We start from the raw sequence: 14,475 nt of genomic DNA, 5'->3' as shown, positions 1-14,475 counted from the left end.
TATTATTATTATTATTATTATTATTATTATTAATAATAATAGTAATATTTTGTAAACTCACGATGATATTTTATTTGATAAATTCAAGATATTTTCATTTGGTTATATGAAAATATTTTTGTTCTTTAAAACCTCTATTTTGGATAATTATCGTTATTTTATGACAACTTTTAAATTTTTGAATTAGAATTTTTAACAGGAATATTTAAGAATATCAACCTATCATTGAATCGTGTTATTTTGAAACAATACACGTCAGAAAAACCAAGGTTTGAGAAAAATGAGAAAAACTTTACCATACATTATAGTTTATCCAAAAACGTCTATTTATTTGTAATACACCAAGTGTAGGAAACAGCTTGGCAGGTGTTGATATCTCACAAAATGTGTATCTACGCGTAGCAAATACATTATTGTTGTTAATTTCGTGTCTGACAAACCTTGACATGTGTCGCTTTAAAAAAAAAATTTAAAAAAACTAAATAAATAAATAAAAATAAAATAAAATAATTAAAAAAAAACTATTCAATTGTTCATTTTTATTTTTGCAGTGTATTTTTCATTATATACGGCTATTTTTACAAATAATGATTAGTTAATTAAAAGGAAATATACTAGAAAAATATACAATAATGAAAGTGATACTGTACATTTTATCTAAAATTCAAAATGGGTATATACGCAAAAATAAATAAACAAATAAATTAAAAAATTAAAAAATTCTAGATAATACTAGTATTTGAAAATAATTATACAGGACTTTTAACTAAACCAGCCTCAGAATTCATTTCATGGCTAAGAATCCCCATTACATAAATCATTTTGAACACTTCCACTGCCAAAGACTTTATAGATAAAAAAATTTTAAGCATATATCTTCAGATATAAAGCATATACAAACCTGCCGCTTGAGAATGTTCAACAAGCTGAACATATAGGGTACTCTTAATATCAAGACATTCGCATTTCTTGAAGTTACACTGGAAGAAAGGAATATCAGGTAAACGAATATTGTACTTTTTGAATAAATACATTTTAGACAGTAATTTCTTGAATTTATAAGAGCGTGTATCACTTTGTGTTTGACGACGCACACTCAATCCACTACCAGATGGCACAACTTGATTTGGTTTAACGTCATCTTGACTCAAGAGAAGTGATGAAGTGGCGGAAGTGGATGGAGATATGCTGCTCTTTTCATTACTAGCATCAGACAGTTGACCTCCATTATATCTTGATGGTTGCTACAAGACATAGGAACAAGGAAAAATTCTTCAGATCCAACTAGATATAAATTATGAATAGCGTCATATAATGTTCTCACGGTGTATCTCAAGTCAAGTGATGTACTTAGGTTGTTTCAGTGTGCAATTCCATTTTCTTCAGTAACTTCTTAAAACTGCTTAACTGAACATATTCTTAGATTTTTCCTGTCTATAGAATTATCCTAAAAGAATCAGTGAAACATTAAGCCTCAAGAACTATAAACTTTTTTTTTATTTTCTCGGAAATGTGTGTTGTACTGCTAATAAATATTATTACTAATTTTAGTTTCTAGATCTTTAAGTGATTGAAAAAAATAATAGTTTATCGTCTTTCACATCTCAGTCGAACTTCTTAGAAAAAGTATGATGTAGGGCTACTGATTAAATATTAACACTGACAAGTAAGTTTACAAAAACTCAGTATTCATCGGTAAATCGTACTTTTTCTAACAAGAAACTTGACTGAAGTGTAAGAAGTGATCAACTAGTTTCTGATATTTCGTTACTTCTTTTTAATCCACAGAAATCTACTAGTAATAATCTTTACTGACAAATCAACACACAAGTTTCCGAAATGGATTTCTTTTTTATCAAAAGATATAATATATTTCAATCAAAAAAAAATCTTCTACGCCTTATATCTGGAGAACTACAAATGCTGTAGGGAAACCCAAACTATCAGCTATCTCAGTATGATGTGCTTATTTCGTAGAAAATACGAAACTCGATTTAAGGGCAATTCAAAAATTTTGTGGCCTCTGATCCAAAAAGATCCAATATATTTAATTCAATCAAAACTTTTCTTGTACGCCTTATATCTCGAGAACTACATATAGTGTAACCAAACCCAAACTATCACTTAACTCAGTATGATGTGCTTATTCCGTAAAAAATACGAAGCTCGGTTTAAGGGCCATTCAAAAATTTTGTGGCTCCTGATCCAAAAACTAATTATTGGCCAAGATCACAATCTTTTGATGTAATTTTTTGGATCATTCCTAAAATTCTTGTTTAAGTTTCAGAGGATTAATGTTTCCCTAATTCTTCTTCTAAAATATTTTCATAGGAAGGAAAAACCATAGCAATGTGTCAGGCTAGCAGTTTAGCAGCAGCTAGCAAGTTCAGCAGTTTTAAGAAGTCACTGATGAAACTGACAGAGCACATTGAGAAAATATAAGTAAATCACATAACTTGAGTTATAAAATAAGCATATTATATTTAAATTATGAATACCATAGTATTTATCAGTAAATAACGACGTAACTTATGAAGAGATTAGCCACAAGTAAAATTCATATTTTCGTAAATAGAAGCTTTGCTTTGTTATAATTAAATATAAACTAATTATTTGCTGTTGTATGTATACACGATTGTACAGTTATACTGCATTACATAGTGTCTGGTGAAGCCAAAGAGTTAGTTGACGAAACTGTAACACGTGTTGAAGTTTAATGAAAATACATGCTCAGCAAATAATTAATTTATATTTAATCATATTTTCAGTTTTATGGTATTGCTAAATGTGTGCAGGCATCAACTTACATGAGCCAGTGTAACTTAATCCCACTCAATAGCTTCCATATATATTAAAATGAACACTTCATGATAAATTTTAAATGTTCTGGGGCAACCACAAAAGAAGTTATGAGCTGATGCTGTAAGCAGGAAATGTCAACAAAGAAATGACAATGTCTTACCATATCGCCACCGAAAAAGCAGAAAGGTGCTAAGCGCCGTTCTCCTTGATTTCCAACTAAGTGCACATCCTGACTTCCCATTTTATGTTTAATGTTGGCAGAAAGGAGACAAGTGGCAGGAGACAATATGAAAGGTCTGCAGTGAAAACTGAATTCTATAGAAGAATGAAAGAATCGGAATTAATTAGTATTTCATTTTTATATGTATTAATTAGTATTTTTCTTGCTCTCCTGAGAAATTTGCAGTTTGGCACTTAGCACCTTTCTGCTTCCTGGGGACGATATATATAATCCCCATCAAATGTGGTATTACTTTATGGATTTGAAAATAGTATTTGGGTATAATTGTAGAACTTGAGTATAGAATGCTTCCAAGAAAGTGAAATTCTAAACAAGGAAAAATTCTATTTTGAGAAAAATAGAACAGATGAAGTGGGTTTCCAATTATGAGATTTAAAATTTTAAAATCTACAGATACAATTTCGATCCTCACTCTCACAGCTGCTATCATTTAACTGTAGTTTATGGATGAGTCTTTACTACTTATGGAAATGGAATTGGAAATGGAAATGGAAATGGAATATGGAAAAGGAACTGTAAAATTAAAATTATTTATTGTAAACCCTATCAAGCGAATTACGAACACAAAACACCATGGTCATTTACAGTAGCCTTCGAACTGACAACATGGCCTGAAGCCCGAAGTCCTGGTTGAGAGAATTTACGAAGGTACTATGATCTCCAGATAATGTTTACATTCATATAGTTATCAACATCATGGAAGTAACCTGTATTGCAACACGTAGTCTATGTAAATTATTAACACTGATCATTCATGCAGTACGATTGTCTTAGTTACGAGTAAAGCTGTGTTCAGGGCCGTATTTATGCATGAACCACATGAGCCATGGTCTGGAGAGGCAAGTTTTGGGAAGCGACAAATTTGTAAGACCAGTTTTTCTTTCTTTTCTTTCTTTTTTTCTTTTCGTGCACCAATTCTGGAGATTTTGGAAATTTATTATGCACGCCCATATGGACATAGAACAAAATTTTTACATTTGTTATACACCGTGTTTTTCACTTTCACCGTGATTTTTCTATTCACACTCTCAGATTTTCTACATCGGATTTTATTGTTATCAAGGAGGAGGCATATTTAATGGCTCGGGGTACCAAAAATGTTAAATGTGACTATAGTTGCATTGAGTGATATTATGTAGTACGCGAGGCGATTCACGTTTGCAATAGGCCAGACTCTGTGGTTCAAAATGGTAGAGCTCTCCGATTTTTAAAAAGGGCAAATTTTGGGTACACTGATAGTTTGTGCAAGTGTACCCAAGACTGCCAGTGTGATTGGTGTATCAAGAACAATGTCACCCAATATGATGCTGTCACATAAAGAATAGTGAACAGAAACCAATATTAAGTAGGAGAGGGAGCACAGACCACTGAAGAGAATTGTAAGCTGTAGAATTCATGCAGCACAACTAACCACTAACAACTGAATCTGCATTTGGAACGACCTCTTACTACAAGCACAGTTCAACGTAAGCTATATAATTACAGCATCTGCAGTTGGATTATGATTTTGAAATCTCTTACTATCACCTCCAACACACTAACACGAAAAATATAATGATAAAAACATTAAAACCATGTATCGTCGATGACTTGAAGACAAATTCCTGCCAATAATTACGTGAAGATTGTAGGTAGTCAGTTGCTACATCCTATAACTATATGTTATTCCATAACAACACCACGAAAAAAGGATATAAATATATTACAACAAAACCCTAAACGATCTCCTAGAATGGTTTGAGGAAAACAGGCTCATGTTAAATGAATCAAAACAAAATATTTACTTATTCAGTTATAATTCATTAACATGCCTAATTGCTTTCAAGGAAGAAACATAAGCCAATCACTCAATTACACATTAACCCGCACCACACTTTAATCTTTGGACTGTCCCGAATGTGTTCTTGTACGACATGAGGATTTTCTCATCCCCAGATCCGGACATTATGGGAGTTAACTGATTCAGAGACATGAAACGTAGCCTCATCGGAAAAACACACAAGCTTCAATAAATCATTGTCCTCATCTAAACGGTTCAGCATATCTTTAGCAAATTGTTCACGTTTTGGGCGATCATCTGGTTGTAATGCCTGAACAATTTGGACCTTGTACGCATACAATTGAAAACGTTTGCGAACCACTTTATGCACTGTACTCTCTGGCGCTTGAAACTCCCGCGAAGTTTGTCTAATCTATTTCTGTGGTGACCTCGTGAATACGGTTTGAACTACCTGCACAGTATCCTCTGAAACAGATGGTCTATAGCTGCTTGTGAGCTTCTGAAAAGACCCCGTCGCTAAAAAAAAAAAGTTTCCATCCATGTTCTGATTAACTTGACATCAGGTACTTTCTTTCCATAATGGGACCTAAACTTTCGCTGCACAGTAATCAATGATTTGGTTTCTGCAAGCCACACAACATTGAGTTTTCTCCTGAGGGGAAGTCATTTTTACGATATAGCTCACACAGCGCTTCTTGTGGCGAAAGTGTTCAATGAGATACATCTGTGCAGAAACTTCAAGGGTTCCCAAGTAGATTTGTAATAAAAACCAACGTTGAAATCATAAATATAATTGTTATATAATCCTGAAATCAGGGTAAACATTTATGGACACGGTGTATATGTAATTAAAACATTGTATTACACAGGTGTGGAATTTCACATAATATATGGAATTATGTTATGGAATAATATTATAAGATAACGCGAATTATGCAAACTACAAAAGAGAATTATCAGAACTATTACACGAAATGATCAAAGAATTCATTGCAAACCATTATTTAGAAAGTTAAATGTACTTACTCATTACATATCACTTTACATATTAAGACTCTGTAATATACGTAAAACAAAACCAAGAAATATGCTACAAAAACATAAATTTATCTAACCACAAGACAATAATGAAAGAAAATATACATGCTCCTTCATGTAGACTGGAAACATATAGGAACGTTTCTTTTGTGGACATCCATTAAATTGTTTAATCATTTACCACAAAGCACTAAAATAAACAAAGAACTGTAAGTTCAAGACAACAGTAAGAAAAGTCTATGAAGAGCTCTTAATGAAGAATACAAAAATAATTCTAAGACAGATCTAGACAGAAGACGCAATTATTACTTAATATCATTCATATAAATTGTGCATTTATATACCGTTATCAATTTACTATATATAAACATAATATGTACTAAAGGTTAATAATTTCTAACATGTCCTATATTTTGTACTGCAATCAGTACTTTAACGTTTATTATTGTAATCAGTTAACTACATGTAAACATAATATACAGGGAGTAACAAAACGGTACGACAAAATTTCAGGAGTAGATTCCTTATGAGTAGACAAGGATAAAAATTCATATGACCATTATGTCAGGAAATTCATCGTTACAAAGTTAAGGCTATTGAGCCTCCTGACGGTGTGAAATAGTCACATTCTGGATGCCCCTCAATGTAACACAATTTAAACCGCAATAGCTCAGGTCCTAGTTAAGCTAGGAAGATCATTTTGGTATTAATGTCTTTCTAAAGGATGAATCTTTCCACTGATATGCACTTATACGCAGAACCAAGGACAAGTTATCTAACGCATCGGAAATTTGGGTTTTCAGGAAGTCTCGATGGGTATTTCTCATAAGCCTCTGCGGGAGTATGTGTAGGCTTAGTAAAGTGTCACCGACAATACCGCACCATATATTGAGAGCAAACTGTTGTTGATTTCTCCTGGGACTGATCGCATGAGGATTATCGTCCGCTTAAATATAGAGGCCTACATTATGGTAAGTGAAGATGCCTTCTTGTGTGAACTGAGCCTCATCTGTAAACACTATTGCGGATGGGAAAATGAGATTAACGGCATACTGCTGGAGGTATCATTGGCAAAGCGTACTTGTGACAGATAGTCGGCTGCTGACAAAGACTGCACTCGCTGCAGGTGATATGGATACAGGTTCGCTGAGCGACATACACGCCATATCTGCATTGGTTTACACGTAGTTCATCCTTCAAGGAAGACATTGATACCACAATTATCTTTCGAACTTAATTAGGAACTGAGCTATTGAGGTATAAATTGAGTCACATTGAGAGGCGTCCAGAATGTGACTATTTCACACCGTCAATCGGCTCAATGGCCATAACTCTGTAATGATGCAGTTCCTAACATAAGGTAATACGAACTTTTTTACTTGTCTACCCATAAGAAATCCACCCCTGAAATTTCGCCATACCTTTCTGTTACACCTTGTATACTAATACCAAGGTGCAATTTACACATGTATTTGATAACATAACACAATAAATACAATACACTACAATACAAGGAAGTAATGTGATCTGATGAGTCATTTTTTCTGCTTATTTTCAAAAGTAAGCCGAAATTATGTAGGATGGATTCCCAAAAGATGTTCTCCCTACTTCCTAATATTAAACATGGTGTCAGGCCTATGTTGATATAGACCGCAGTTTCATGGAGTTGCGTTGATCTTAATATAACTCTTAAAAAGACACATTATTGTCAGTGATTAAGTGAAGATTTTAGATGATCAGACACTATATCTCGTAGACACATGTTATTCCATTACAATGACATGATCTTTCAAAATAGCAACTTACTAATGTATACAGCCCAATCTATTTAAACATAGTTTGACATTCTCTGGCCCGCTCAACCCTTGACTTGAGCATTTATTGAAAAGCTATGATCAATTTTTGAGCAGCAACGCAGATTTGCACATTCACCATTGTAGATGCATTTTTCACTCCATGGAGAATGATTCAGTATTTCTGTTAAAAAGACTCACGAGTTATATGCCTAAATTCTGCGAGAAACATAATCTGTACAACAGTCGAAAGTGTTCCAATGCCGTATTAATACGGAAAGTTGCATGTTATTAAGACGTTCTCATTATTTTGAGAACAATCCTTATATAAGAAGTAATTAAATAAACCCATTCGGCACCCCTGATAATAATAATAATAATAATAATAATAATAATAATAATAATAATAATAATAATAATAATAATAATAATAATAATAATAATAATAATATGAATGTGTGTATGTAAAAAGTCATGTCCCAGTAGAACAAGTTAGAACAACTTGCTTGTTACACCGCTGATATGATCTCAACCTTAATCAACACTGCACACAAAAAGTGCAAGATGATATGAGATGCGAAATAGTTTTCTAGTAAAGAACTCCGACCCAGTGACAGTAACAAGTGAAACAGTCGAAATTGTTTCAAAAATTAAAACATGAGTTTAAATCCTTATTATAAAACTAGTAACACCACTATCCTACATATTAGGAGGTAAAATTAAAATAATTTCTTTAGCGTGCCTCTTTAAAAATATCAGAAGCGATTTTTATTCTGCGTTTTGTGTACCAATTATACTTTCTGAATTTTTTTCGGTTTGTTAAAACATTTATCTTTTTTGACCAGAGTAATACAAATATTTCTTAAAACTGTGACAACTTTTTTTTAAAGAAATAAATGTATTATTCTGGTCAGAAAGGTTTTTTTTTTTTTTTCGTGATTACACTTGCAAATTGCTGAGAATAAGAAATGAAGAATCAGTTGCAAAACACTTATCTTCAATGCATAGGTTACTTGACTATATGAGTTATAGTAGAGTTAGATTGATTTCTACATCTATGTTTTCCTCCTTATTTGCTTCTGAAAAACTTTTGATGCCATTTGATAATATTCTATTCCACTCTACATGTACTGGAGTACTTATATCATATATACTATAAACACTACACTCAATTAAAAAAAAAAAAAAAAACAAACAAACAAACAAACAAACAAGAAATCCATGAAAAAGTTACAAAAAGCTAGTTCGGTCAAAAATGATGGTTTCTCCCCCCCCCCCCCCCCAGATGTTTGGTTTACATCATATCATTTCTATAATTGTTACTTTTACTTACAACAATTGGTATGTAACTTATTATATGGTTATCTTTGTTGCCTCCACATACGAAACACTTTGACTCAGCAGACTGCAGGATATTGATAATACATCTGTGGAAAACACTCTTTTGGTTTTCTGGAAGAAGGCCATATATAGTGTTCTTGAAGGTAATGGAACGAAATTGCAACATTTTGCAGTACGCATATCTCGGCAATGTAATGTCTGGAAACAAACCAAAATAAGTTTCAAAATATTAATTTTCTTTTCTAAAATAAGAGTAATATTTTGAAGACAACAAGACAGTCAACTTGAATATATTAAAAATATATATCAAATAGATTTCGAGGAATTACTTTCACAGATGGATTAAAATGCAGAAAGAAAATGTAAAAATACGCATTGCAATTATCACAGTAGCGTCAATGAGAATTATTTTTCCTTGCAGAGAAGCAGTTTTGACTAGGGACTAGGGACATTTTCTTATTAATGTAATTGGTTCTATTCTTTTATGTGCAAAGGGGGCGCGGTGGCTCAGTGGTAGAGCGTTCACCTCTGGTGCTTGGGGTCCTGGGTTCGATCCCAGCCTCCGCCAAGTGAACTTTGTGGTGGACAAACACCGTGCTCGTGGGTTTTCTCGGGGTTCTCCCGTTTCCTCCCACTTTCTTCATTCCACCATTTCACTCATCTCTCATTATCACCGTCTCCTTTAGCCTAACCGGCATAACCGTGGGACGTAAAACTTAAAGATTTCATTTCATTTCTTTTATGTGCAACTTTTCGCTTTTTGTTTTATTTATTACTATTTTATAGTATTATAGTATTCATATATTGACATTCCTTGATTCGATTATTTTCGCACAATGGAGTAGTGTAGTTTAGTCTAGATTTCTTATTAGTCTTCAATTTCCTTCTCTTATTCATTAATCCAGAATTTTCTTGGTTATCCATTCCTTCCCTGCTATTATTTTCTCTTTGTGATCAATCGAAGTCTCCCATGCGCGCAGTGGCTGGTTTCTCTCACTACTTTCAACTTTCACCAACTGCTCTGTTTCTACCTGCTCCAGGTTTTGTTACTCTGTTATCCAGGTGGCGACCCGTAATTGGCTAACACTTCCTTTACGAAAGAGGAAACGAAATGAATTTTTTCAGTTTTATATCCCATTGCTATGCCATGTGACCTAAGGGAGACTGTGATAGTAAGAATAATTGAAATGAGGGAATGAAGAAAGTGGGAGAGTCTCAATAAAACCCAAACATACGGTATTTTTCCACCACAAGACCCATTTAGCGCGAGCTAATATTGAACCATGGAGCCCACGCACCAGAAGTAATTGGAGCCACTTTTTATATATGACCATTCCTGGTCAATTTCTTACTCCGTTGGCGATTGTGTCATCTTCTCTACTATTGTTAGGTAGTCGAAAATTAGTGCAAAAATATTTATAGTGCAAAGATATTTACTTTTAATTAACTTTCCAAATTTTACTTGTGTACTCCAATGAATGTCTAAGCAATTTCCAAACTACATCAACATTTTACTCCATTACATTAACCTACTCCGTTACAACTCAGAGATACTACACTTCTACAACTTTACAATGCACTCAGCCACTTTTGTCCCATATCCACTTTACGAACAACTTCAGCCACTTCTAACTGAAGCTAAATTCAGAACGATAAACAAAAACTAAATCTCTTGAAAGACTTACGCAGGCACTCCAAAAGTTTGGTAGAAAAAAATCCACTATCAAAATTAAACAACACACGTACTTTTATGTGTTTAACTGCCACTTGTTGTGCTAGGGTAAGTTGTTACGGAATTTTAATCTGAAAATTACTGAAAAATTTTATCAGATAAAGGAAAAAATATAAACTCAAAGTTATTGAACACGTAGACAGCATATTTAGAAACATTTATCCTCACATTGGAAAGTATATCAAAGACAATTCAGTTTAATAATCGTTGAAGTGGGATTTCAAAATGAAACTAAGATGTAAGGTAAGGATCTGAATGCGACAGATATTCAGGCAGTCTTCCACATTATTCTTACAATATTAGCAGTGAATTTCGAAACCTGAAGCTAAGTTTTCACATCAAATGTATAAAACACGTAAGAGATCATTCGGACTCTTAGTAATTTACGAAAGTAATATAGCGAGCAAATGCTTAAAATATTTTGTTGCCCGAACATGGGTTTTGCTATAACACAGTATTTTTTCACTCGCTTAAATTTCTGCTGGCAAAAATTATAGTTTTATTATTAAGGTGTTCCCTTCCCCTTTGCTACAGTAATATTCTTGAACTCTTTTCCACTAGGTCGAAATGTATATACAGGCACGTCTAGCATGATTTCCAAACCAAAAATAAAGTGACTGGATGGATATAATATATATATATGTTGAAGTATAAAATAACTAGTAGTTAAAACCTGTCACAAAGAATAGACGTTCTTTTCTATTGAAAGTGATATTCAAGAAATTATTGCCATAACGTATGCCCCTCTTGAATATCTTTTAAAATTCTGTTTTCCCCTCTGGAAGCTAAAGAATCCATAGGACGAAAGAATTTACGTGATTTTCAAACTCCTTGTTGTTTGTAAAAAAAAAAAAAAAAAAAAAAAAAAAAACCCTAAGTTTTACGTCCCACGGTTATGCCGGTTATGAGAGATGAGTGAAATGGTGGAATGAAGAAAGTGAGAGTAAACGGGAGAACCCCGAGAAAACCCACGAGCACGGTGTTTGTCCACCAGAAAGTCCACACGGCGCGCGCTGGGATCGAACCAGGGACCCCAAGGGCCGGAGGTGAACGCTCTACCGCTGAGCCACGCGCCCCTTTCCTTGTTGTTTGTGTAGTAAAATTAATTGGCTACACAAATCTTCCAAAACTTTCCGTTTTTAGGTGGGACATTCTAGTTCTTGCAGGTTGAATTTTTGTTTTCAATCTGAAGAACGAAAACCAGAACAAACAGGTGTCCCGAAAGCCTTTTTCGGGACAGTTAATTCTTTCACTGAAAACCGGGACGTCTGGCAACCCTATTCCATGAACCTACACTGTACTTAAACATTTATCTATCTAGTAACGTTTTTGAAGGGAAATATTTCATCAGTTTTGTCCACATATTGGAAGTGTAGAATATGGTGTGATAGTATTTTGCTAGAGTAATGGAATCCTGAATGGTGAAAATCTATTCATGATGTCATTATTTTATCAGCGTAGTGGAATACCATCACTGAAGAAGGAGCCAGAGAAGCCCTGAGACAGTTTGTGTTAAAACTAACACAATGATGTTTAGATAAGATGCTTGTGTTGAATATTTATTTATTTATTTATTTCCTTTCTTTTATTGTATTGTTGCAGCACAGAAAATATTGTGCTGTATCACAAAAGTCAAATTAAAGAGAAATAATAAATCTTTAAACTTTAGATTTGTTCTTCAGATTTTTCCCGTAATATTTTCAAAATTTTTTGCAATACAAGATCTATTATTATTAAAATGAAATGAAATCTTTGAGTTTTACGTCCCACGGTTATGCCGATTAGGCTAAAGGAGACGGTGATAATGAGAGATGAGTGAAATGGTGGGATGAAGAAAGTGGGAGGAAACGGGAGAACCCCGAGAAAACCCACGAGCGCAGTGTTTGTCCACCACAAAGTTCACTTGGCGGGGGCTGGGATCGAACCCGGGACCCCAAGCACCAGAGGTGAACGCTCTACCACTGAGCCACCGCGCCCCCCTATTATTATTAAATAGTGGAAGATATGTGTAATTTAATAAATTTTGATTTCTTTCTAGGATTCTAGCAATATTGTTGTAAGTCTTATTATCATCATTTTGTGTGGTTATTGTTGTCGTGTGGCTTATTGTTTCATATTTTCATTCAAGGCTGGTAACATCATCACGAAATCATTTTGAACATTTCTTAAGCGTTAAAAATTACAATAGGAAGTGGACCGCATTTTGTTATGAAATCAAGATAAGGCCCAACGTGTGTTGAGAATGATAGCCTAGGAAGACAGATTGTATTCAATAGGGCTACCAATAATAGGTATCTCAAGATTGTTGGATTTTCGGAGTTTCGATATCAAATAGTAATTATAATTTTTAGTGTTGTGGACTTCGAAAGGAAACGAATTGTCACGGAATAAGTCCTCGAGTACTCCTATGTACAAATTACAACATAAATACTTTAATATAGCTGTATAATAGATGCTTTTTGAGCGTGTAATTTCGGATTTTCTTTAAGAATGCAATCTAAAACACAAAAACTCGATTCTTTAAATCTGACATGGTGCTTAATTGATTCTCTTCGTTTCTTTTACTGTTTTCCCGTAATTTCATTAAACTCTTTGATGACAATTAATACAAGTTTATCTTCTATTGGCGATTGATTGATTTGGAACATCTTTTTAGGCGCCGAGACATTAACATACAGCTTAATGCGGAATCTCCAACAGAAATTGAATTCATATCTCCCGGGCTAAAGGCGCGTATGCTAACAATATAGCCACTAGGAAGGTTAACAATTCATCATGTTCTACTCGTACTATGTTGATCAAAATAACAAAGTAAGAACTATGTCCATACTGAGCGGAACTGAATTGCCTGATTTTATTTCACATGAATAGTATGTTTACCACAATGTAAAACCCTATCATAGTGTTTCCAGTATATAAATAATTTAACTGTTCTACATAAATTATTCAAACCATTTCTTAAAATTTATCAGTTCTTAAAAAGATCACTTAATAACTTTGAAATTCAAAAATGAACCTTGTTATTTTACAAGTTTTTCTTTTACCTTCATGAGATACATCTTCACAGAAACATTCATATACATGTAAATCTTTAGGAAGAAACTCAAATCGATCTTTAGTTATTCCATATCCCCATATATATCCTCTGGCTCCGCATTCCCACATCTTCATTTCAAAAAGCTTCTGGATAGCTGTACAGTAAATAGAACCAACAGTTAAAGAAAATAAAGACAAAATATAGTGAAATCTGTTTATGTTGGCCACCATTGGTAATTAACTCAGAGAGATGGCCAACTCTTAGAAAATAAGGAAAAACTGTTATGGATTTAATATGCGCATTTCCAATGCAGTTATTAATTATGTCCGTTAGGGGGTTAGGGTTAACGTCTCGTTTCTAACAGAATTCTTTCTTTTTGTAGAAGTCGTCTGGTGTCCAGAAGAAAAATATAAACTTGATCCAAATGTTTTTTATTTATTTATTTATTTTTAAAAAAAGTTTTCCGTTTTTGCCTTTTAGTTACGTAGTGCACTAGTAATTTCTTCTATGACTTCTACAGTTTTTTGAAGGAAAGAGCAAAGTTTTCTCAGGTTATAGTCATCATAAAATATGACACAATCAATGCTCCTAATCCTGGTTTTTGTTAAGTGTAAAAAATTAACGTAAAAATTAATATTGAAATAAGATTAAATAAATTATATCTTGTAATTTTGAGACGCTAGTAGCTTCTTCCTCATTGCTATGATTAAC

The 14,475-nt window shown here is 33.5% G+C and overlaps 1 protein-coding gene across 6 annotated transcripts in view; it reads right to left on the bottom strand.

Moving 5' to 3' along the window:
- Window positions 1-14,475, bottom strand: part of LOC145662923 (adenylate cyclase type 10-like) — a 93,516-nt gene that overhangs the window by 32,714 nt on the left and 46,327 nt on the right. For 4 of the 6 annotated variants that reach the window (XM_081728930.1, XM_081728932.1, XM_081728936.1 and 1 more), the window contains exons 6-8: window positions 13,772-13,918; window positions 8,988-9,193; window positions 902-1,244 (exon numbers count right to left, since the gene is read on the bottom strand). In XM_081728930.1, coding sequence (XP_081585056.1) covers window positions 902-1,244; window positions 8,988-9,193; window positions 13,772-13,918 — 696 coding nt within the window. The remainder of the gene's footprint in view (window positions 1-901; window positions 1,245-8,987; window positions 9,194-13,771; window positions 13,919-14,475) is intronic. The other 2 variants (XM_081728934.1, XM_081728931.1) reach the window with 2 other exon arrangements.

Source organism: Thermobia domestica, chromosome 10 (genome assembly GCF_964235325.1).
Source record: "Thermobia domestica chromosome 10, izTheDome1.hap1.1, whole genome shotgun sequence".
In the NCBI taxonomy this organism is placed as follows: domain Eukaryota; kingdom Metazoa; phylum Arthropoda; class Insecta; order Zygentoma; family Lepismatidae; genus Thermobia; species Thermobia domestica.
Note: the sequence above shows the minus strand (reverse complement) of the source record. Positions and strands in the feature narration are given on the sequence as shown.